We start from the raw sequence: 25,258 nt of genomic DNA, 5'->3' as shown, positions 1-25,258 counted from the left end.
CAGGGCTCTCCACCCCAGAGGCAACAAAGCAACACAGGCCCTGGCATGGTGGGAACAGCCTGCATGGTAGAAAGGGCAGTGCCCTGTGGTCAGACGGCTGGCTTCACACTCGATGTTGACACCCATAACCGTGTGAGCCAGGGGGAGTGTCTTCAGCTCTCTCGGCTACAGTCTTCCCCCCCCTCTATAGAGCCGCCTCTCAGACCTGGGCTGGGCACTGCAAAGAGAGCCCTGGGCCTGGCGAGGCCATGGGGAGCTCACCGACTCAAAGGCCATGGAGATCCACTGTACCCGGCCCTCCTTGACGCCCACCGCCCCATGAGACAGCTGCCCCGGGAGCAGGTTGGGCTCAGGTAGCTCCTTGCACTCAGGATGCAGCATCTGCAGGAAGGATGAGGTGCTGTAGCCTGTAGGGAGAAAGGGAAGGGAGAGAGGCGGTGGGGCTGGGGACCCTGGGAGCATGTCCCTTCCCCTCCCCACCTTGTCCCACCCAGGGCATGTATGCACCTGCTGGGAGGGCATGTGGGAGGGGCCCTGCCCTCCCCACAACCCCCCGCCCTTAACACGTGTCTGTCACCAGGGACAGTGACCTACAGCAGTCATTTGCCACTGGGGTGGAAAAGGACACCTTGGGTCTCCTTCAGCAGAGCCCTGGCATGACCTCACCCGGGTTAGTGGCGTCCACCCCAGCCCTGGTAGGGAAAAGCCACTCTGACAGGTGTGCCCACACCCACGGCACACATCCCGCACACTCATGCACCTCCACACCAATCCGTGTCTGGGCACGATTTGGCTCTAGAAGTCTCCCCCCTGCCCCTTGCCCCAGTGGGGAACAAACTCAAGCAAGGACGTGTGTCTGCCAGACTCCTGCCAGGCACGGAGGTCCTCGTGGCTATCCACCCTGGGAGTGGCAGCACGGCCTCCCCAGTGTGTCCTCCCTCTGGCAAATGGCTCTCCCACACACCTGAGGGCAGACACTGGGCCCCGCCTGGCTTCACCAGCTCCGAGTTCCCCGCGATGGCCTTGCAGAGGCGACACAGGTGCCCAATTTCTTTGAAGAGATCAAAGCTGCTGTCATAGACGACACTGCCCTTTCCCAAGGAGACACAAGTGGGCACGGGCCGCTCAATGAGTTGGGAACTCGGTCCTGAGCCCCACCCCAAGGGAAGAACCTCCCCAGCCCCCAGCCACCGTTGCAGACATCAGGCTGGAGTCTCTGCATGGTTGTCTGAGCCCCCTGCCCGAGACTGCTGTGTCCTGCTCCGACCAGTACCTTCTGCTCCCAGCATAGACCCCTAGGCTCAGCCCTGCTTTGACTCACAAGCTCTTACCCTGGGCTTCCTCCTGTCTCTCCCTGCTCCACACAGCCAAATCTCCGCCCTCCCTCGACTGCTTAGTGTCCTCCCCGCCTCCCCACCCTCCTCTGAACACCTGGGGGACTCGTGGCAGGGACAGAGCACACGGATCCGGATTATCCCGGCTCCAGAACTACTTCGGGTCTGAAATCCTGTATACCCAGCCGGACTGACTTCTCAAGGCAGGAGCTCTGACCCTGCCACACCCACGGTCCTTCCCACCACACACTCAGCACCCACCCGTGTCACACAGACCCCACGGCTCCAGCAGTTTCTCTCCCTTCCAAAGCCCAAGAGCCCAGCGCAGGACACAAACATCTACAGGGGGAGGAGCCTACACAGAGGGGAGGGCCACTTAGTCAGGCACAGAGCAGAGGCTGTGGGTACAGGGAACGGCCTTCTGCAGGGAGGGGAGGGCCGGCATGGGGGGTGGTTTACACACCTGCATCTCCCTTGGCTCTGTTCTAACCCCTCACGGTGAAGGGCAACCAGCTCAGGCCCACAATGTACTCAGATTCCTGGGTGATTCTGAGAGCCCCGCCCTGATCGCTCCTCAAGAGAAACCACCCCCGAGGGCCCGTGGTGGTCCTGTCTGGGCCTCAGGAGCAGTCAGAGGAGCAAGAGGATGTGTGGGGAGCTGGGCCAGTGGCCACCCGGGCTGGCGTTTGTTTGCACATCTGGTGTGGTCTGGCCCCTTGACATCTGCCCAAAGTGGGCCCACGTACCGGGTCTCCGATGACATGGTTGTCCACCTGCCGTGTGCGGTTGATACCAATAATGCCAAAGACCACGAAGACCATGGCCCCTGTATCCACCAGCGGCCGCACGGCTGGCTTCCCGCAGCCCGTGTTCACGCAGGGGTTGAAGCCAAAGGTGGCTGAGAGGCGGGCCTTGGGCACTGCAGAGGGAGTCACATCTGTATGCGAAGGCGGGGCCCAGCCTCCCGAGGCCCCAGAGCCTCCCCGCATGTACCTTTCTCACTGGGCACATAGAAGAAGCCTTTGGTCGGGCCGTCGGGGCTGGAGCTGAGCAGGCAGCCAGGAGGCGCCGCGCACACGCGCCCGTGGAAAGGAGGCTTGTGGGACTGAGCAAAGTACACTTTCCTGCGGAGGCAAAGGAGACTGGCTGAGGCTGGGAAGGCCAGGAGGTGCCTGGGAGGTGAGGCCAGCACAGCCGCGTGCGGCTGTGCACAAGGACAGGAAGAATGCGGGGACGGATTCTGGTCCCCACCCCCCAGCACGAGGATGTAGTCTCAGGTTGGGGGCTGGGATGTGGAGGTCACTCCTGGTCCCGCCCCTGCCAGGGGCGCCTGCTCAGCAGCCTCCTGCTCTGTGTGGGTCTCCCCACCCGTGGCAAGGAGGGTAGAGACCAGGAGTTTCCAAACCATCCTCCAGGGGGTGTAAGAGTTTGCAGAGGGGCCCCGGGGCCGGCGGTTCCCTGCTTGGAAGCACCCCGGCTTTAATGGGAACAGTTACTGAGCCTCAAGATTTTGCGTGAAGCAAGGTTCCATGGTTAGCTTGTTCACCACTGGACCTGACATAGCTCAAGGTTCTTTCTAGAAAGTTCTAAGCTCCTCCAGGCAGTCTGATTCCATTTGCTATTGTATATATGCAAAGCAAGCCCAGTCCTGGGCTCAGGGGAGGATGGGCAGAGGGACCCCTATCCCCTGAGCCCAGGTACCCTGGGCTAGAAGGGCCCAGTGAGCCTGTCTTGGTCACCTCCCCCCACCTCCATGCCACTGCCCTCTGCCCCAAGGGGCCTCCAGCCTCTGTGGGTGCCCAGTGCCCAGAGGTCAGGCTCGGTCAGAGACCAGAGCCCCATGTGTCCCCAGGGCAGGGTCCGCACTATCGCTGTCCAGGCCCAGCACTGCTCCCCCTTCCAGAGCAGAGCACGTGCCAGCATTTGCAACGACACTGGTTGACTTGTTAGCTGTTGTCTCCCGCTCGCCAGCCTAAGGGCAGGAGCCACATCTGTCTTGTTCACCACTGAAGCTCCAACACGAGCAGGGTGTCAGCACATGCTCGGTGCCCCACGTTTGTTCAGTGAGCAACGAAATACAGTCTCAGTGGACACATGAATGTGGGGCCCTGGTCTGAACACAGGTGCCCCCAGCTGCTTGGGGCCCCCCGCCTCCCCAGGAATAGAATGCTGTCATCCATTAAATACTCTGGGGCACCTTCACGTGCCAGGCACTAGGCAGGGCCCAAGTATACAGAAGGTAAATATAACAGACAGTCTCTTCTCCCGTCTCCTTACAGTCTGGCAGAACGGGGGTAGGGGGGAGGAGTGGTGTGGGGGGTGGCATTTATTAAATATTTACTAAATTAATTATATGTAGAGAGTGAAGAGTGCCTTGGACAGGAGGTAGAAAGTGCACACGTCCACTCATTTGGCCAGTGTTCACCGAGAACCCCCTGGGTGCCAGGCCCGACGCTGGGGACACAGTGACAGAAACGGTCAAGGAGCCCGCTGCAGGATGCTCCCGAGGAAAGACAGGTTATAAACAGGTCAGAGTGATTCCAGGTGGTGATGGGGGCGGGAAAGGGAGCAGGGGTAAACGCACAGAGAGGGACCGAGCTTGGTTCTTCTGGACGGGGAGGGAGTTCCCATCAGGGACAGCCTCTCCCAAGAGGGGACCCTGGAATGGACACCTGAATCCCGGAGAAAAGTCATCACACCCGAGGAGCTAGGAAAGAGCATTCGAGGCAGAGGGAGCAGCAAGTGCAAAAGTAGCGCCTGCTACTGCAGGGAGGGGTGGTGCGAGCATGAGGCAGGGGGCAGACAGGGAAGCAGGTCCCCGCCCATCCTCTGCGCCCGCGTGCGTCCCCCGCTCCCCAGCCCTGGGCCAGGAACTAGTTGAACACACGTGTGCACATGGACGGGTGCCTAAAGGCACCTAAAGGTGCCTGCTGACATCTCTCGGTGGAGGGGGTGGTCCGGCTGGCGCAAAGGGGCTTATCCACGAGGCTGTTACCGCGTGTGCTGCTGCTCCTTGGCGGCCGCGTAGAAGCTGAAGTCAAACTTCCATCCCCGCTTGGCGTCGCAGCCCAAGGTCGTCACCATCCACTTGCGGGAGGGGCTCGCCGGCTGGAGCAGCCCTACTGTAGACATACAAGCGGTGAGCTTCTTGGTGAAGTTACCCAAAGGCGCTCTATACACCTAAGCAGTGGATCGACAGAGACAAGACAGGTGACTCCGGGGGGCTGCCTCGGCCTGGGCCCAGCCTCAGGCTCTGGCCCCTCCCTCCCTCCCGGGCAGCTCCCCTGACCCTGTCCCAGCACCCGCGGAGGGGCGGGGCAGAGCCCTGGGCAGAGGTTCAGGAGGCCTGGGTTCGAGTGTGAAGATGGAGCACGTCCTTCCTTCCCTGTCTGAGCCTCGGTCCTTTCCCCAGCGGGGCACCTACTCCGCCCAGGTCCTGAGCTGGGCAGTGAGCATCCAGCAGCGAGCAAGATGGGCTTGGCCCCTGTCTCCGGGGAGCCCCCAGGCACGATGGCTTTAGGTTCTACTGGGGGCTATGAATGTGCTAGGATGCGAAGACCGGGGATACATGGGCAGGGGAGGAGAAGGCAAACCGAGAAGTGGGTCAGTGCAGGGCTGTATGAGGGGGTGACATCTATGCTGAGGCCTCAACAAGGGGCCTGCCATGCGTTCCGCTGGAAGGAAAGCTTTCGAGGCAGCGGGAACAGCAATGCAAAGTCTCAGAGTCAGGAAATGCCTCAGATACCTCACCATTCAGATGGAAACAGAAACCCTGAACAAATGAGTTGACACAGGGCGTAACTTGTCCAAGAAACACAGATGATTCCTGAGAGGGAGAAACTGGAGGACTGGGGTGGCCCTTAGAGGCTCTTTTCTGGGGTGCTGGAGCAGCTGCCAAGAACAGTCACCTAGCTACCGGCTACCAAGCACTTCCTGTGTCCTAAGCACTACCTACCATTACCTCATGTACCTCCAACCCTGGTTGTCATTTATGCACCCCATTTCACAGATGAGGAGACTGAGGCTCAGAGAGATTAAGCAATCCGCCCCAAGACACACAGATTATAAATGGCAGAGACAGGACTCGAACCCAGGTCTGCCTGACCTAGAAGCCCGTGCCGTCACTACTCTGTGGGTACCACAGACCTCGCTGGGAGAGGGTCCTCGTCTGCCTCACAGACCCTGCCTTGCCCTCCCGATGTGGCCAGGGTCCACCAGCGTGACTCTGAGGGCCCCCTCCCCCATACTGGCAGTCCATGTCACTGCAGCCCAGGCTTACCTGGAAGGAGGGCACCTCCCCGTCCCCAGGGGACACGATCTGCCAAGGGGCAGGTAGGCTGGCGTTGAGGGAGAACCTGTACACAGCCGGGTGGCCTTTACTCTTCACCTTGGAGACATACACGGTGCCTGGGGAATCTGGGAGACAAATGAAGGATGGAGAAGGGGCAGACAGTCACCCACCTTGCCTGGCTTCCCTGGACTTGGAGCAGCCCACTCTCTGTTCTGTGGCCCGAGGAGCTAAGCCCTGACTTGGGCTCCTCTCTAAATGCGGGCTCTGTTCCTCTCTACTGGACCAAGCCCATGGCCATGATGGGGGATGCTGGTGGTGGACGTGGGGATGGGGTGGTGGGCACGGAGGAAGTGGGAGATGGTAGTGGTCACTGGGATGGGGTAGCACAGTAGGTGGCCAGATTGACAACGACGTTACAAGTCATGGGAAGATGTGGTGTCTGGGCTAGGGTAGCTGCTCTGCTGCCTGTGATGGGGGTGGGGGTGAAGGGCAGGGCCAGAGCTGTGAATGACAATGGCAGGCAGCGCAGATGGGTGACGACCGCCATGGGGTGACAAGGACACACAGAAGTGCCCCATGGGGGAGCTAATTCCCACACGTGTCCTAGTGTCCCAGCTCTGATGAGGATCTGGGCAGGGATAAGTCACTCTTTGGGGCTCAGGACACTCAGGAAGGATCTGGCACGCACGGCAAGTCTATGGGACGCCAGAGGCCTGGCTGGGGTGGTGTCAGGAGGGGATGCCACTGAGGAGAGCTAGTAGGATAGTGGGCGAGGGCCCCAAGTTCAACTCCCAACCCAACCCCACCTCAGTGTCCCCAAGGCACAGACTCTGGTTCTCATCAGGAGCACCCTAGTACAAAGGCAGGATCTCCCAAAGCCATCCCCCTCCCCCACCAGCCAGACCACACTCCCCACTAACCCTGTGGGGTGGCCTCAGGCCGGCTGGCCCAGGAAACCCCTGAGCCCCGCTTCTTCTTCTCCAGAGACGTCCGGATGTTGTTCTGCAGGCTGTGGGGCTTCTCCTGGAACAGACCTACCCCCGCAGCTCCTTAGGGACAGCCGGGCCTCCCTGGCTGAGCCCGGCAGGGAAAGGCAGAGACTAAGAGAGCTGGCCACCCTAGGGACATGGGGGGCCCTCGGCTTGGGGGACGGGTGGCAGGGGTCTGAAAGAAACTGGATAGAACTGAAAAAAAAAATGCCAAATATGGATTTTGTGGAATCTTAAGGCAAAAGGAAGGCACCTGTCTGCTCCATCTGGAGAAAGACACTCTGACACTTTCCTCATCCTCGCCGCGCCTCACGTCCCTCCTCTGTCAAATGGGGTAATGCCGAACCTCCAGAGGGTGGGCGGCAGGGCCAAACAGGACACTGCATCGCACGCATTTAGCTGATAAATGCTCCACGAGCAGGAACAAGTAGAAATGGGACGCCATCCACCAGCCGAGATGACAGGAGACTGTCCTGTTTTGCCTCAACAACTGGGGATGAATTTTCTGGTTTCCTTTGCTGTTGTTTCACGAGAGGAATTTTACACCTTCAAAGATGCAATCTTCACAGTAATTCTCGGAGGTCGCTATCATTAACCCCATAGGACAGAGGAGAAAGCAGAGAGGTTCCGGGAGGTTCTGTGACCTGCGGAGGAAGTGACAGGAAGAGCCTCATTTGGATCCTGTCTTGGTGGCCCTAAAAGCCCTTTCTGCCACAAACCCAACAGGCCTCCCAAAGGGCAGTTCAGGGAGACAAGAGGGCCAAGAGGCTGGGGGCTGGACTTGGGCCAGCATTCTGGCCCTTCTCCGGACAATTTTAGGAGCTTCAGCACCATTCTGGGTTTCACCTAGCTAGGAAATGGGGACTGGCTTTTTGACTCTGAGCCCCGAGGGACAGCAGGTGGCTTCTGAGCAGCAGTGGTCATGGAGTCTAATGCATATGCACTGGCGGGAGAGGAGCTGGGGATGCGGCCGGGGCTGGCTCCAATTTCGGAGGCGCTCTTCAGGCACCTCTCTGAGCTGCAGTCGATTATCGTGCATTTGGCTAATGCCATTACCGAGGGGAAGGCCAGGTTAATGCGAACACCACCCTAATTAAATGAAGGCAATTACAGCAGTCGGCGGATCTTCTCCTAGGAGCTGGAAGGACAAGCCCAACATCTTCTCATTTGATTCTAATGGACCTGGCAAAGCTGTATGACCTTGTGCCAACCTCCTCTGGCCCCAACCCCAACCTCCAGCTTCCCTCTGTGAAATGAGGGCCTGGATCAGACGACCTCTAAAGCAAGGGTACATCTTCAACTCACCTCCTTGCTCATTCCTGACACCCACTCCTCATCACTGTTTCTATGGATTTCACCTCCTCAAAACCTCTTGACTCCACAGCCACCGTAAGCATGCTGGCCCCAGGCCCACTGTCTCGTGCTCAGATGAGGGCACCAGCCGCCTGCCTGGTCTCCCAGCCAGCTTCCACCCTCACCCTCCCATCCACATCCACACAGTGCCCAGGAGACTCAATCATGGCCCTTCTCTGCCTAAAATCCTCCAGGAGCTCGCCTGACAATTAGAATCAAATGCAGACTCCAGTCCTCTAGTCCTTGGCCCGGCCTACCTGCCTTGCCTTAGCTCCTGTGACTGACTCTCTCACACTTGGCCTCGGCCTTGCCCGTCGCTGGTGCTTCCCTCTGCCAAGACCTCTTCTCTTCTCTCTCAGCCTGGCTAAGTCTTTCCCTTTCTTCGAGTCTCGGCTTAGACACTGCCTCCTCCAGGAAGCCCTCCGTGATGCTGAGCTCCCCAGGCTCCCCGTTCTTCCTCCATCACAGCTACCTACTATTCCAATGCCGGCCCCTAGCAGGCAAATGGACTCCCAGAGCTCAGGAAGCCTGTCTGGCCCATGACAGTTTCCCCAGCACCTGGTAAATACCTGTTTCAAGAAATGGGGAAACACTGAGGCTCAGACGTGAAATGATTTGCTGAGGTTGCACAGTGATGGGAGCCTGGACCTTGTATCTCACAGGCTGACAGTCTTTGAGACCTGAACTCCAAAGAGAGCAGGGAGCCCGGGGGTACACCCCGACTGAACTCTCACCTGAGCAGGTGATACAGGATATGCCCTCGGCACTCAGGTTGTACTTGAGGTCCAGCAGCACCTGGATGTTGGTGTCGGGCCGGAAGAGAAGGGGGGCCCGGCTGGCGGGGCGGAGCCGGCTGACAAAGACCAGGGACAGGATGAGGACGGAGATGAAGAGCCCTGCCAGGAGAAGAGGCACGCTAGGCGGGCCCGGGAGGCTGCGGGGGCCTTCACAGCCCTGGGGAAGAGCTGCTCCCTTTATGGGGGAGCAGAGAGGGGGCAGGGTCTCCAGGGAGCTGGCAGAGGTGTGGCATGGCAGCCTGCGGGTGAAGCTGGTCAGGGACTGGTCCTCTGGGGTTCGGAGCTGGATGTTATTTGTGTCACTTGGGGAGGCAGACGAGAAGCTGCAAGGTTGCACTTTTGGGCAAGAGAGAACCTAACAGTTTCTAAAGAGCCGATGCGTCTGCTTGATTATACACAGCCCTAAATACAGTCCGTGATTAGAATAATAACAGCACTGAGTCTTTATTGGGCACTTACTGCATGCCACACCCTGGGCCGAGTTCTTTCCTTGCACCGTGGTTTGCCCTCCTTCTGCCCTAGTAGATAGATACTATTCTTATCCTCAGGAACAGGTTACCCAGCCAGTACAATGTAGAATTAGGATTCCAACCTGGCCAAGCTGGTCTGACTCCAAAGCCCAAGAATCTGCTCTACAGCCCGGTGTGATGACTGGCACACAGCAGGCGCTCCATCAGCAACAATTATAGGGGACCAGCTCCATTCCACACAGGAAGGGGAGATGCGAGACGCCAACCCAGGGTCATTTGCAGGAGGGGTGCTGGACTCCCACGGCCAATGCGTCCTTTGGGGGAGTCTGTTCCTTGTGCCTTAGGCACTGGGGAAAGGCTGCAAGTCAGAGGGGAAGGAGGGCAGAGACCCCACTTACCCACAATCACCCAGCGGCTCTTGACAGCAGACCACAGGGCCCAGTGGTGCAGCAGCTCCTGCAGCTGGGCAATGAGCTGGCCGCGGCTGCCCTGGTCAGGGGCTGGCTGGAGGCTCTCCGGGGTAACAGACATCAGGGACACGTCTCCTAGCTCCAGTGACACTGCCAGGACAGAGCAGCAGCCCCTCAGAGGTCAAAGGCCACCCTGGTCCCCATCCTCTCTAGGGAAGCCCAAATGCTTGATGAGGATGCCTGAAACTGTGAGCACCAGCCTGTCCTCACACTGTCTCGTCAAAAGTGACCTCCCTGACAGAGGCAGGCTCAGCTCACACCGGGGTCAGCAGGGCAGGTTGAGGCCACACTCACCTGGCTCCTCTTCAACATTCAGCAAGGGAATGTCATCGTCCAGGTAGGGCATGGGGCCCTGGACAGGGCTGTCCCCAGCCCGCTGCGGGGTGGCGAAAACATCCCCAGGAAAGTGCAGGGAGCTCTTGCGGCCACACTTCTGGTGGCAGCTGTGGAGACAGTGGGGGGGCAGGTTGAGCCCCGAGGACCAGGTGTGCAGGGCAGGTGGGCAAGGCCCCAGCTACCATATTGAGCCCCAATATGCTGCTGTGGACTTCTCCTGGGGGACATTCAGCACAGACTCCCAGGAGCCCATTGCCTGATTTCTTCCCGGGTCCATCTCCCACCCCCTCCACCCAGACCTCCAGTGCCACCACACTTCCTCTAGGGAGACAAAGGGTGACGGCAGCCATGACCCAGGGAGAGGGTCTCCTGCCCTGGTGTGGCCCACCCCAAGCCCAGATCCCCTGTCATTCCTAGTACCCAAGCCCAGCCAGCCACCCAGGCCCGACTCCATGTGGCCTCCCACCCTCCCTCCTTTCCTCTCTTACCTTCCCAGATCACTCAGCCTGGAAGACCCCAACCCTTCACCTTCTGGCAGCAACTGGGGGCTGACCCATCCAACTTTGCACACAGTTCACTATGTCTAAATATGTTTACTCCACCAAGGCGAGAACGCGAGAAGCATTTAACATGGAGGCTGGCGTGGGGGCCATTCAGACCACTGGGTTGAAATCTTGCCTCTGCTGCCTGCTGAGTGGGCGACCTTGAGAATGTCGCCCACCCTCCCCCAGCCCTTGCTTTCTCATCAGTAAACAGGGAGAAACAAGGGAACCTAGCTCCAAGGGTCCTGGGGGGAATAAGGTCTTATATAAAAGCACTTTGCCCACTTCCTGGCATGGAGTAGGTGTTCCCAAATGGTAACCACCTGGCAGGATCCTCTTCTCCCTCCTCGTACCTGCAGGAGTGCCCAGCAGAGAACTGGGCACACAGAAGGTGCTCCATAAAGGATCCTGTTATGGACCTGTTATGGACATTCAGTGGGAGGAGGGCACGGCCCCTCCAGCGCTTTGGCCGCTCACCTGGTCTGGCAGGCGCTCTCCAGCGGTGCCATGTAAAGGCTCCAGATGCCCAGGGCAGCTGGCATGGTGAACAGCACAGCCAACCAGCAGCAGGACACGATGAGAGACATGAACAGGCCAAAGTCATGGACGGCTGGGATCTGGCAATGGAGAGGTACGGGTGGGCTGTGAGGCTGCTCTGGTCTGGCATCCAGGGAGCCTGCATCGCTGCAGCCAAAAGCACTCAGGACCCCAGACCACTCCCAGAATGCGGGGCGGGGGGATTGAGGAGGCCGAGGCTGCCAGGAGGACCTTGTAAGGCAAGGGACTGGTGGAAGCTCAGGTCCACATTCCGCCTCGCTGCCCACAGCGGTGTCCGGCACGGAGTAAGCGCTCGCTAATGGTCGTTACCCGAGTGACTGGGGCTCGGAGGAAGACAACCTGTTAGAGCAGGCCACAAGTGAGTGAGGGAAAGGGAGAGAGTGCTCACAGGTGTTCCCGGGGCTGCAGAGCAATGGGGTGTCCCAGGGACACACACGGGGATGTGGCGGTCAGAGGAAGACTAACCAGCAGCATGCAAGCCTTTGCTGCTTGTGAAAAACTTGGACAACCAGCTTGTTTCAGTCCCTGAATAATCCACAGAGGAGGTGAGTGAGGCCTGGAGGTCCTAAGGTCAGACAGTCAGTCACAAAAGGAACCTAGAACCCAGCTCTGCCTGTTTTCGGGACACAGTTCTCTAGCAAAGCCTGGATACTCCCAAAGCATCTAGTGGTTTCTAGATGGGATACTTGGTCCAGGTCCTTAAATGTTTTGAAGGCTCAGGTGGGCTCACTGCTTTTCGGGTTCTGTCAGCGCCAAGGACCTGGCCCAAATTCAGTAACTCTGATCCTTCTCCTGAGCCCAACTCAGGGGCCTGAAGGAGCATGGGGCCAATGAGAGGGACATCGATGAGAAGGATGACAATGTAGGGTAAAGCTGCTGGGTGGGAAGAACTCCGGATTGGGGGTCTGTGGACTTGGTCAGGCTCACCACTGACCAGCTGTGTGACCTTGAGGAAGTCACGTTACCTCTCTGGGCCTGTTTCAGTATTAGGAAAAAAGGGATGTAATTGTACCTTTCTCATATGTCTTAAAAACTAAATGTGGAAGAGCTTTGCAAATTGCCACATACCCTTTAGGACAGAGGTTGGATTACTATTAATGAGCATTAATAATAAATACTATTTGTATTTTTGTAATTTCTCCATTTGTTAATTTCTGGCAATCTTCCAGGAGCAGGAACGGAGTCTAGGGACATGGCAGGAGCCTCGAGGCCAAGGCTGTGTGGCTGCAGGAGAAGGGGTGAGTGGGAGGAGCGAGCCCAGGGTCTATGGGCATAAGAGGGGAGGCTGAGCCCGGGACAAAGGCCATCTCTCACCTGGGAAAAAACATTAGCTGCGTAGGCAGCAGCGGTGGTCAGGGAGGTGAAGAACGTGGCCTTGCCGGCTGTCTGGATGGTGTGGATCATCCGCAGCTGTGGGTCCTCCAGGTGGCTGGCCTGGCGGTAGGTGTTGACGAACACAAAGACATCGTCCACACCTATGGGCGGGAGGCCCAGGCCAGCAGGGGCGGGCTCAGGATCACGTTGCTCTCTCCAGAATCAGACCCACGCTGGGCCTGCACCAATCCTGAGTGGCCCCCCAAGAGGTCAGGCTCCCAGGGAGTCCTACTTCTCAGCCTGGAGTTTGGAAAGACCCATCTGACTTTGCAACACCCTCCCCCCCAGAATCCAAGTCCCACCCTCCATGCTTCCCCAGAATGAGGGCCTTATTCCAAATCTTCACCTCCTTTCCACCCTTCCTGCCATGCCACAGAGGCAACTCACCAATGCCCACTATCACGAAGGCAGCCACCCCATTGAGGATGCCCAGGTACTGGATGCCGAAGACCACGTGGTACAGGAAGAGTGCCACCAAGCAGCTGAGGCCAATGCTGGCAATCCCGAAAAAGGACAGGAACACTGGGCAGGGCGAGAGGTATATAAGTGGGAGGGTCAAACAGACCACACACCCTTTGGGCACACCACTGGGTCCTGCCTCATACCCTGTGTCCCCGCAGAGTGCCCTCCACCGCCCGGGTATGCCCTGAACAGTTCTCATGCCCAGAGAGAAGGGTTCAGGCAGGAGGCCAGAGTGGCAGAGGGAGCCATCTGAGTGGGTGGTTCACAGGCCCTCACCTTCATAGAACTGACCTCAGTTGCTGGTAGGGAATTATTATATATTTCACATCTGTCACCCCAGCAGACTAGAGGTTCCATGGGGCTAGTAAATGTGTCTGTGATGTTCATCACTGGATCTCTGGTGCCTCAGGGCACCCGACACATAGTTAGTGCCGAATTTGTATTTGTTATGTGAATGAAAGGATGTCTTTTCCATTTTTGAAGGTATGATGAACCTGTCATTTGCTTGGGCAATAGAGAGTACCTACTGTATACAACAGTAAGAAGCAGCCAGGGTATGTGGGAAGGTAGTGTTAAGGTGAACTAAGGGACAAAAGGGCAGCTGACCTGGGACTATAAAACATGCAATGGAATAATCCATAAAGGAGGGCCTGATATTCCAGACCCCCAAAACAAAATTTTTAGCAAGGAAACAATGATCAAAGGGTACAAGGTTAAGCATGCAGGGTCCTGGGAGCAGGGGCCCTCAGGTATGGCCCGAGCTGAGTCTGGACTACAGTCCACCTGCCTGGGGTTGGAAGGTGATCTCTGAGCACCCCGCTCCACCAGCTCTGACACAGTGGATTCAAGACGTGGCATTCTGGAGAAGGCAGGCTTTGGTGGGACAGGAGCACACAGGGAAGGGGGAGGGGAGCTGGCTCCTGCTGGACCTTCTGAGGAGGCCTACCAGAGCAGGAGGTGAGAATGTAGACGAGGGCCGCGATGCAGCTGCTACTGATGAAGGCCAGGAGCATGTCATTGTTGAAGGTCCTGCGCACCTCATAATCAAAGAGGTCCGTCCCCCCATACAGAACCTGGACTTTGCTGGAGGTGTGGAGAGGAAACACAGAAGTGGGTTGCAGATGGCTGTTGACACTTGGAGGAACAGGAGCTATCCACCTCTGTAGTAGCTCTTTACTTTGGCTCTATGTTGAATCACCTGGGGGCTTCCAAAAATCCTGATGTCCAGGCTGGACACTAGACAAATTAAACCCGAATTTCTGGGGTGGGGTCGAGTCATCAGTGTTTAATCCCAGGTGATTCAAATGTATGGCCAATGTTGAGACCTTGCTTGACACAGACAATAATCAATCACTGTCGAATCCTTTGTCATCTCCAATCCTCAATATTCACTGCAAAACCCTAAATTCAAACCAGCTTCCACACAGCTATTCCATGTGTGGAGAATACAAGCTATTCTTAATAATAACAAAAACATAACCAGCTGATCACATTGAGTTTTAAAATACAAACAGGAGGGACACCTGCCTCTGGCCATGACGGAGTGATAAGATGAGATCTAGATTTACCCTCCCCCTAAAATTAACAACAACAACAACAACAACAACAACAAAAAAGAAAGAAAATATATAAAATGAGATTCTGGACACAAGACAACACAGGATGATGATACCTGAGAGATGAGAAGCAAAATGGATCCTGTGCTTATCTTCACTTATCACCTTGAGAGTTGCTGGGCTCCCATGCAGCATAATGGGTTATATATCTCATCCACCCAAAGGAGAGTGAAACTTTCCCAAAGTTGATGGAAACTATAAGCCTGCTGATTCAAGAAGCTCAAGCAACTAACTCCAAGTAAAAAGAAAAGAAAAGAAAAGAAAAGAAGACTCCCCCCACAAAAAAAAAAAACATGAAATGACAACAATGCCCATCATAATCAAATTGCTCAAAACCAGTAATCAAAAGAAAGTCTTAAAAGCAGCCTGAGGAGAAAGACCCATCACATACAGAAGAACAAAACTAAGGATGACTTCTCATCAGAAACCATGTAAATGAGAGGACAATGGAACAGTACGTTTTACCTACCAGGAAAACAGCTGACCCAGAATTTTATACCCAGCAAAACTATATTTCAAAAGCAAAGGCAAAATGGAGACTTTTTCAAATACACAAAAGTCCAGGACATCTGGACTACAAGAGATGTCAAAGGAAGTCCTTCAGGTACAAAGGGAAGGATAACAGATGGAAACATGGATCTACACAAAGGAATGAAAAGAACTGGAAATAGCAATGGCATGAACAAATATGTAAAACTTTCCTATTACTTATTTAAGTCTCTTTATAAGATAATTGATCATTTAAGCAAAAATAATAATGTAGTGTATTTATATCATGTATGAAAATAAAACACATGACAAAAATAACATAAAGTCCAGGAGGAAAGAAATGGTAGTATACCACTGTAAGGCTCTCACACGATATACATTACGTGTAACATCATCTGAAGGTATGCTGTGATAATCTAAAGTTGCATACTCTACGCACTGAAGCAAGCACCAAAATAAATAAAAAGTTATAGCTAAAAGGCTAACAAAGGAAATAAATGCAATAATAAAAAATACTGAATTAGTCCAAAAGAAGGCAAAAGAGAGGAAAAGGGAAACAAAGAATGTATGACAAGTAGAATAAAATAAGAGAGACTTAAGTCTTACCATATTAGCAACTGCATTAGCTATAATGGTCTAAATACCCCAAGTAAAAGGCAAAGACAGTCACACTAACTTTAAAAAATCAAGACTTAGCTGCTACAAGAAATGCATTTTATGATTTTTTGAAGATTTTTTTTATTTAAGTAATCTCTACACCCAACGTGGGTCTCTAGCTCATGACCCTGAGATTAAGAGTTGCATGCTCCTCTGAAACCCACTTTAAATGTAGACACAAACAGGTTAAAATCAAAAGGATAGAAAAAGATGTGCCATGTTAAGTGAAAAGAAAGTGGGAATAGTTATGTTAATAACAAATGAAGTAAATTTTAGAACAAAGAATATTACTAGGGATAAAGAAGACAATTTCAAAATGATAAAGGGTTCAATTAATCCAGACAACACAATCAACCAATTTGACCTAATTGATATTTATTAAACACCTCACCCAACAATAGCAAAATCTGTGTTCTTCTTAAGGGCACAAGGGAATATTTAACAAGACACACCACAATCTGGACCATAAAACAAGACCCAATAAATTTAAAAGGACCGAAGTCATACAAAGTATGTTCTCTGACCACAAAAGAATTAAATTAAAAATCAGCTACAAAATGATATCTGGAAAATCACCAAATATTTGGAAACTAAATAACATACTTTTAAGTAACCCATGTGTCAAAAAAAAAAAAAAAAAAGAGAGAGAGAGAGAGAGAGAGATCAGAAAGGAAAATAGAAAGTATTTTGAGGTGCACCTGTATGGCTCAGTAGGTTAAATGCCTTTGGACTCAGGTTATGATCCCTTGATCCTGGGATCAAGACCGCATCGGGCTCCCTGCTCAGTGGGGAGTCTGCTTCTAGTTTTTCCTCTCCCTCTGCCCCACCCCCCCTGCTTGCGTTTTTTCTCTCTGTCTCAAATAAATAAAATCTTTTTTAAAAAAACTATTTGAATTGAATGAAAATAAAAACACAACATATGAAAATTCATGGGATGTGCTAAAACAATACTGAAAAGGAATTTTATAGCAATAAATGCCTATATTGGAAAAGAAGAAAGGTTTCAAATTAATGACCTCAGCTTCTACTTCAAAAAGTATAACAAGAGAAAATTACATGTAAAATAGACAGATGAAAGGAAATAATGAAGATCAGAAAAGTTAATGAAAAACAACAAAACCAATAGAAAAACAAATCAAAGAACCCTAAAGCTAGTTTTTTGAAAAGAATAGTAAAATCAAAAAACCTCTAGCCAGACTAATCATGAAAAAAGAGAAAAGATACACATGAAAGAGGTGACATCACTAGTTCCTATAGATATTTAAAAGATAATAAGGGAATATTATGAACCACTTTATACCAACAAATTTGACAATTTAAATAAAATGGACAAATTTCATGAAAGACTCAAAACTACCACAGCTCATGCAAGAAGAAATAGAAAACATTACTATCCCTATGTAACTTTTAAATGAAATTTTTTTAAGTTGAAATAGCCCTGTGTGTGTTTGTGTATTTTTTAAAATATGCAAATAAATAGATTGATGAAACAGAACATAGAGTCCAGAAATAAACCCACATATATAAGAATAATAGATTTTTGTCCTAGGCGCAAAGGCAATCTTTGTTGAGGGGATGATATTTTCAATAGATGATGTTGGAACAATTAGATACCTGTATAGAAATATGTGGCATCTCCACACACTGGATTACTGCTCAGCATCTAAAAATAATAAACTATTGATACCTGTAACAACATGGATATAACTTAAAATAATTAGGTTGAAAGAGGTCAATTAATGAGTGCATACTGTATCATTCCAAGAATATAAAATTCTAGAAAATGAAAACCAGTATACAGTGATAGGAAATGGAAAGTGGTGCCTGAGGTAGGGGTGGACAGACAAGAAGGGGGAGGATGGAGTCATTAGCCAGGGTACAGAAGGAAACTTTTGGGGGAGGTGGTTATGTTCACCATCTTGACTATGTTAAAGGTTTTATGGTGTATTCATGTACCAAAACTAATCAAGCTGTAAATTTTAAGCATATGCAGCTGGGTTGTATGTCAATTATATCTCAATAAAGCTGTTTAAAAAACCAAATGGAACATTTAAAAGCCAAGTAGAAAAGATCTTTGGATTATCTATTCATTAGAGTAGAACACTGAAAGATCAAGCAACTCTTTAGTTATTCATTCATTCATTCATTCATTTGTATAGCATTTATAGAGTGCCTTTGAAGTTCTAGGTCCTATCTTAGTTGCTGGCTATAAAAAGACACAGGCCCAGATTTTTACTCTCAGGTATAAAGGAATAGCTCATGGAAGACAGTATTCTTGCCAAGAACTACAAAAAGTCAGATAAAATAAACAAATAATCTGAGGACAGTAGAGAGTATATGAGAATAATGAGGAAAGGAACTCCAGAAAGACTCTGGAAAGAGAACTTAGGAAAGGTAAATTGTCCTTCTGTGGCTGTTTTCATCCTGGAGGCATTTGCTGATTCTGAACACAGGCAGAAGGCTAAAAATTAAGTCTGGGAGTCAGATGAATTAGCAGAGGGCAGAAACCTGTAGACCAGCAGAGTAAAATGTCAGTTTCTTTCTCAGTACTTGTACTGAGTACTGGAGCTGCAGGAAGCATTAGGCTAAAAGTCTAAGCAGAAAGCCTCTGAAAAAGTGACATGGAGTTTTGTTTTTGTTTTTGTAGTTTTGAGAAACAAATATTAGAGTTTGTAACCTGTCAGGGGAAAGAGTTGTGCAGAATACACCAGGCTCCCAGTTGAAAATTCTAGAGAATCAAGAGCAAACGAGAGGCAGACTAAGACTTTGCAGGGCTGCAAAACAGCCTTGACTCAGTGAAATGGTAGGCTACTTAAGGTGATCAGTTACAACTGTGCCTAGTGGAGAGAAGGATAAACTTTCTGTGCATGAAAAAAATATCATCTGGACTTCTTTGTTTTTTATACACAATGTTCATCACTCAATAAAAATTACCAGGCATTGGGTGGCTCATTTGTTAAGCATCTGCCTTCAGCTCAGGTCATGATCCCAGGGTCCTGGGATCGAGCCCTGCATTGGTCTCCCTGCTCATCGGGAAGCCTGCTTTTCCCTCTCCCACTCCCCCTGCTTGTGTTCCCTCCCTAGCTCTCTCTGTGTCAATTAAATAAATAAAATCTTTTAGAAAAATTACCAGGCATACTCATAGACAGGACCACATGACCAAAAACCAAGTGAAGAACAGATTACAGAAACAAATCCACAAATTATCCCTATATCAAAAGTCAATGGATAAGGACTTTAAAATAATGATAATTAATATGTTTAAGGAGAGAAAGGATAATAAAGACAAGTAAATAAAACTGAAGAATTTTGCCAAAGATTTAGATCAATAACAAAGGATCAAATGGAAATTCTCCACAGAAAAATATAAATTAACATTCAAATCTCAATAGACATTAATTGGCAGATTAGATATAACAGAAGACTGGAGTATAACAGTGAACTGGAATATCTAAAACATAGAAGGAAATTAAACACAGAAAGTAACATATACCAGAACATAGAAAAAAAAAAATTAAAACCTCGGGAAGAGCACTGAAAACACATGGGACTCAGTGAAAAGATTTAACATTTGTGTAATTAGAATCCTAAAAAGGAATCCTAAAAAGCAAAAGCAATATGTGAATAGGGAATACCCAGGAAACTCTTAAAACTGATGACAGTTATCAACCTACAGATTGAAGAAGTTCTGTGCACCCCAAGCAGAACAAATACAAAGAAAACTACACCAACATAAATCATAGTTTTCCCAGTCTTGCTGAAACCAAAGCCAAAAAGAAATCTTAAATGCAGCCAGAGAAAAAAGATAATTTTCAAAGGGGCAACAAAAATATTTACAGCTGACTTTTCCACAGAAATGATGGAAATCAGAACACAATGGACTAACAACTTTAAAGCATTAAAAGAAAACTACCTGTTTATAATTCTATACAAGCAGAAATATGCTTCAGAAATGAAAGTAAATTAAAGATGTTTTCTAGGCAAACAACACAATTTATCACCAGCAAACCTGCACCAAAAAAACACAAACCAACCAACCAACAAACAAAAAACCCTACTAAAGAGAGTTCTTCAGATACAAGCAAAGAGATTCCAGAGGGAAACATGAAGTTGTAGAAGGTAATGAAGAGCAACAGGGAAAGTAAATATGTGAGTAAATATAAATGAGTACTGACTCAGTAAAGTAATAATGTAGTGTCTTACGGGGCTTAAACGTATATAGAATTAAAACGCATGCAACAAAATGCAAAGGCTGAAGGGATACAAGTGCAGTGAACATGTTCTAAGATTCTAGTATTATCAGGGAAGTAGTAAAAGAGATTATGTGTACTATTCTGCAATAAGTTAAGGTACATGTTGCCATCTCTTGGGTAACCAATAATAGAATAATAAAAGGATCTGATTATTCTACAAGAAGAAACTGAAGTCAAGTCTACAAGGACTCTGCTTGTCACCAAACCTATGAAGCTCTAAGGGGGTGGGAAGGGGGGCGAGAGGCTTTTCTACGCAGGTGGAGGTTTTGACGCAGCAGCTGAACATATTACCCAGAAGGAACTGTCAGTATCTGAAACCCTAAAGATCCTCCTCAGCCAGCCCCTCCCAGCTTCCCAACCCAGCAAAGCACCTTTCTCAGGAACACCCCCATTTATTCATCCATCCACCCATCCACTCATTCATTCCCAAGATAAATCCCTACTAAGGGGTTCCTGGTACAGGGGCTAGGCCTGTAGAAGTGAGCCAGGAACAATCCCAGTCTCGACAAACTCCCAGTCTACTGAAACGTAACAAAACTAGACTTCCTTAAACTTTAATGTGCAAACAAGTCACCTGGGAATCCTGCAGGTCAAGGAAAGGCCTGGAGAGTCTGCATTAATAACAAGCCCCCGGGTGATGCTGATGCTGCTGATCGAGGTCTGCCCTTTGAGAGACAAGGAATTAAACAACTAAAATACAGACTGTCAAGGGCCATGATGGAACTGTAGCTCAGAGAGGTGAAAGAACTCACTGGGACTGCCACAGCTAAGCGAAGTCGCTGTTATGTGACCCCAGATATGTCTACCTCAGTGTATGCTCTTTCCTGCCTCCTGTAGGGAGAAGGAAGGGCATGGTGGGCTTTTGATCTGCCCAGGCTGTATCTTAATGGATGAACAGGGGTTTCCTTGGCAAAGAAGCATGACTGGGGGAAGGATCCTAGTGCAGCAACTGGCATAAAAGCACAAAGGGTAAGGAGTCCAGATTAGAAAGCCTGGGTTTTGTTTTGTTTTTTTGTTTGTTTGTTTGTTTGTTTGTTTTTGAGAGAGAGCATATGCAGAGAATCTTTTTTTTTTTTTTAAAGATTTTATTTATTTATTTGACAGAGAGAGATCACAAGTAGGGAAGAGAGGCAGGCAGAGAGAGGAAGGGAAGCAGGCTCCCCAGTGAGCAGAGAGCCTGGTGTGGGGCTCAATCCTAGGACCCTGGGATCATGACCTGAGCCAAAGGCAGAGGCTTTATCCCACTGAGCCACCCAGGCACCCCAGAAGGAAGAGAATCTTAAGCAGGATCCACACCCAGTGCGAAGCTAATCTCAGGATCTTGAGATCATGATCTGAGCTGAAATCAAGAGTCGGATGCTTAACTGACTGAACCACCCAGGCACCCCAGAAAGCCTGGATTTTCATGTCATTCTACCATTTATCATTTTGGACAACTTCCTTAACTGTGCTGTGCCTCAATTTCCTCAACTATAAAATGGAGATAATCAGAATGGCACCTACCTCGCTGGGTCGGTGTGAAGACTCAATGAGACTAAATGTATAAGGGGCTTTTACCTGCTCTGTGCCACATGAATGTTAGCTGATTTTCACAGTCATTGCTCAATGTAGTTGTGCAAACTAATGGATGAGTAATGGAAGGAACAAGGGTATTTCAGGCAGAATATTTCCTCCTGTGTATGGGGCTGGCCGGTCAGGGCAAAGGACTGAGAAGCATTCCAGTTGTCCATCAGGACTGACAGATGAATAGCTAATGCCCTTTCTGGGTGAGGACAGGCCTAGTTGTATTTGTAGACACATACCCCAATGTCTGACGGACAACCAAAGCACTCACTGCCTGAGAGCACCTTCACATCTCTTGGCTCATCTCCTCCTAATGCCTCCAGAAGAGTATCAGGACTTACCATTCCCATTTTACAAGTAGGGAAACTGTGGCCTAGAGAAGAAGAGCAACTCGCCAACTATGTCCCTGGATAGTAGACGCAGAGAGGCCAATAATTCCTGGTCAAGAGTCTTTCCAGAAAGCCCTCTAGCACCATCTCAGGAGAAAAGCAGTACTCCACACCTCCAGGGGCAAGAGCTTCGGGACTCCCTGCCTCTGCCAAAGCTGTCATGTCCAGTACCCATTAGCACTGATCAAGAAAAGGGTTTATCAGCTGTCAGAGTGACAGCGAGGATGCACCTGGCTCTGCTCCTGATTCAGGAAGAGAGACTTCCTAGGGAGAAGGTTGAGAGCATGTGATCTGGGGTTTAGGAAAAAGAAGCCTGGGAAGATAGTTTCTTGCCCGAACACAGCCCTTTCCTGGTATACACAAGGGCAAATACACACTGGTGCATTTGGACCTCCTACCTAGTAGACTGCTTGGCCAGCATGGCCACGTAGGTGACCACAAAGCTCTGAAACTTGGCCCGCTGCTCCTCCCAGCGATCGTCCACCGAGTAGTAGTTGGGCAGGGGTGCTCCAAACAGGATCTCGCTGCGCAGGAGGGAGCTCTTGAGGTTTTCTGCGGAGAGGCCCTCGTCCACATACCAGTAGAACTCAGGGTGAGTCATGGCCAGCTCTAGGGAGCCTGCAGGGGCAGGGGCCCAAGGAACTCAGAGGGTCAACACCCCCCCAGCCCTCCATCAACATCACCCTGCCCTCCTCACCATCTGACTCCTCTCTAAGGAGGTAGGAATCTCCCCCTTAGGCTGCCTCCAACTGTCCCTAACAGGACAGAGAGAGGGTTTAAAGAACTCACTAACCACGAGATCTGCTCAGGCAGCCCCCAGTAAATTCACATTTTGTTTGCATCTGAACTTCACCTGATACCAAGGCTCAGTCTTTGCAGTCCTAGAACTCCACCTTCCCATTGCAGTCCCCCTTCATCTCCCTAGAACCCTGTCCATGTGTCCCTTAAAAGGCACACCTAAGCCCCCAAGCCCCTTGACCATTCTCTAACCCTCTTCAAGTCTCATCCCCAAATTACCTGGAACTAACCCCACCTTGGTCTCCCTTCAACCCCAATCTCTTCCCCTGGTTAGATGCCCAGTCCTCTACCACCACTCCCAGGCTTCCCTCTAACCAGCCTCATGCCCAACCCCAGTCTATGCTTTCTCTAACTCCCAATTTCCCTCAACCCAGGTATGCGTCCAAACCTCCTTCTTTGCCTCCCTCGAATCCCATCTCACACCCAACCCTGCTCCCAGCCCTTCAACCTGTTACCTTCAGGTCACGCCCAGCAGGCAGCTCCAGCCTGACTCCGCCCCACGGCCAAGTCCCACCCCATCCTCCTTCAGCTGTGAGTTCAAGGCCAGGTTTCCTACGCGCCTCTAAAGCACCTTGCCTCAACCCCAGGAAGACCCAACCCCCAGCCTCACGGAGGCCCTGCCCCTTACGAGCCCTCCCCACCCAGCCCCGCCCCCCAGCCACACACAGGTCTGCTCACCCCGGATGTCAGCCAAGTCCTGGCCCATGCCATCATAGTAGATCTTGCCGCCTCTCTCAGTGGGAAAGAAATAGGTCATGAGCGAGCTGGGTGGGGAGCAATAGGAGTAGGACCCTAGTGGAAGGTCTTTGAGCACCTCATGGGGCTTCCAGCAGAACTCCCGGAAGCCCGGGTGGTCCATGATCTTGCGCTCAATCTCGTGGATTGTGACCAGCCGCTCACTGGTGAAAATGTTTCGCTCTGCGTCGCCGCGGGCCAGGAAAATGAGCTCGATGCGCCAGTGCGCATGCGTCTGGGTGTTGGCGCTCGCATAGGAGCGGGAGTAGTCCCAGCGTGAGGCACCTCGGCGGGCTCGGCTCTGATTGGCCGCAGCCACAGCAGGGGGCGGGGCGCTGGGTTTGCACTGCCCATTCTTCTCCAGCCTCTGGTTCATTGGGCCTTCACTCTGGTTGGCTGCCAGATCCGCCGGGGGTGGAGCCTCGCGCCGAAGACGCCCACTCCGATTGGCTTCTGGCTCCTGGTCTGCAGAAGTGTCCCGGGACAGGCCTGGGCGGCGGCGCCTTGGGGCCGCAAGGACTGCCCGTGGGGGCCTGGGGGCCGGCCGGGAGCGGTTTCCCAGATGCAGCTGCTGCAACTGCTCTGAGATAAGGCGCTGGAGCGTCTCAGAAGTGAAGTCGGCCAAGTCGCGCCGGTTGCGCCCCCAGGACCCAAACTGGGACTTGAGCGCCAGCGCGAGGGCGTCAAAGCGCTGGGAGGCCTCGTGGTTGCGGATCTCAAAGGCGTTGTAGGATATGTCAATGTCCAGCGGCGGGTAGTAGAGGAACATGAAGGCTGACAGGGCCATGGGGATGCTGCAGCCCAGGAAGAGCACCAGCCCCGCGCAGCACGGGTTTGTGAAAGCCCAGCCCAGGGTACTCCAGAAGCCCGAGGCTGGGGGCCGGGAAGGCAAGGTCCAACGCCGCCAGCAACACTGCCCTGCTTCCCCAGCTTGCGGCCCTGGCTTCTGACCCCTCCTCAAGGCCTCATCTGTTGCTTCCTCCTCCTCTTCCTGCTCCTCCTCTAGCCACACATCCTGCAGCAAAGGGTCATCCTCCGAGTCCATAGCCTACAGGAGATGGAGAGGGTCAGCAGGCTGGAGAGATGGAGAGGATGGTACCCCGTGGCTGCAGTTGCCCAGCCCTGGGGATTGACCCTGTCCACAAATACTACCATGGAATTACATCAAGCAGGCATTTAACTCAACTGAATCCAATCACTCATACACAACTCAGAAAGAAAAAAAAAAATTATTTGTCCATCACCTCCCCCATCTAGATCTTGACTTTCGAGATCACAGAAAAGGGAGACTCACAACCCAGTTGCAAACAGAAGAGACATCGCTTCTCATGTAAGGGCTCTTCGAAGGGAACTTTGACTGCACATGATTTCCCAGCTTTTGCTTCATGCTCTGATTTTAGAACTCAAGGCCAATGTGAAGTGTTACTCCATTATAATTAATTTTATTTAATCAGCAACTCTGAGGTACCTTGCAGAAGTATCAGGGTAGAAGGGAAAGAACACGATCTTTGGAATCAGATGGACCCGAATTTGGGTCCTGGTCATTTGAACCTTGGCAGCATGGAAAATCTCTCCGAATCTCAGAGTCCTTGTCTATAAAACAGAGGTGGCCATCCCTGCCCCACACCATTGCAAGGTAGGTCAAGGGTTGGAGCATGCTGCAGTCTGTGCAGTATATTACTCATTATCTGTCACATAAACGGATTTCTTTGCTCCCCTCTGGGGGCCGTCATGTGCTCAGCTATTGCCATGGGGCTGTGCCAGAGCTAGATGCCTGTCATG

At 51.5% G+C, this 25,258-nt stretch overlaps 1 protein-coding gene across 1 annotated transcript in view; it reads right to left on the bottom strand.

Annotated features, from left to right (window-relative positions):
• DISP3 (dispatched RND transporter family member 3) overlaps window positions 1-25,258 on the bottom strand; it is a 48,379-nt gene that overhangs the window by 4,977 nt on the left and 18,144 nt on the right. The window contains exons 2-17 of the mRNA XM_032863397.1: window positions 23,420-24,524; window positions 22,342-22,561; window positions 13,923-14,059; window positions 12,902-13,036; window positions 12,455-12,615; window positions 11,060-11,199; window positions 9,999-10,147; window positions 9,633-9,794; window positions 8,702-8,863; window positions 6,546-6,659; window positions 5,614-5,750; window positions 4,330-4,514; window positions 2,328-2,458; window positions 2,081-2,253; window positions 965-1,091; window positions 262-407 (exon numbers count right to left, since the gene is read on the bottom strand). Coding sequence (XP_032719288.1) covers window positions 262-407; window positions 965-1,091; window positions 2,081-2,253; window positions 2,328-2,458; window positions 4,330-4,514; window positions 5,614-5,750; window positions 6,546-6,659; window positions 8,702-8,863; window positions 9,633-9,794; window positions 9,999-10,147; window positions 11,060-11,199; window positions 12,455-12,615; window positions 12,902-13,036; window positions 13,923-14,059; window positions 22,342-22,561; window positions 23,420-24,521 — 3,381 coding nt within the window. The 5' untranslated portion in view covers window positions 24,522-24,524. The remainder of the gene's footprint in view (window positions 1-261; window positions 408-964; window positions 1,092-2,080; window positions 2,254-2,327; window positions 2,459-4,329; window positions 4,515-5,613; window positions 5,751-6,545; window positions 6,660-8,701; window positions 8,864-9,632; window positions 9,795-9,998; window positions 10,148-11,059; window positions 11,200-12,454; window positions 12,616-12,901; window positions 13,037-13,922; window positions 14,060-22,341; window positions 22,562-23,419; window positions 24,525-25,258) is intronic.

Source organism: Lontra canadensis, unplaced genomic scaffold, assembly GCF_010015895.1.
Source record: "Lontra canadensis isolate GAN:19392208 unplaced genomic scaffold, GSC_riverotter_1.0 scaffold25, whole genome shotgun sequence".
Lineage (NCBI taxonomy): Eukaryota > Metazoa > Chordata > Mammalia > Carnivora > Mustelidae > Lontra > Lontra canadensis.
The sequence above is the reverse complement of the archived record's forward strand: the minus strand, read 5'-3'. Positions and strand labels throughout refer to the sequence as shown.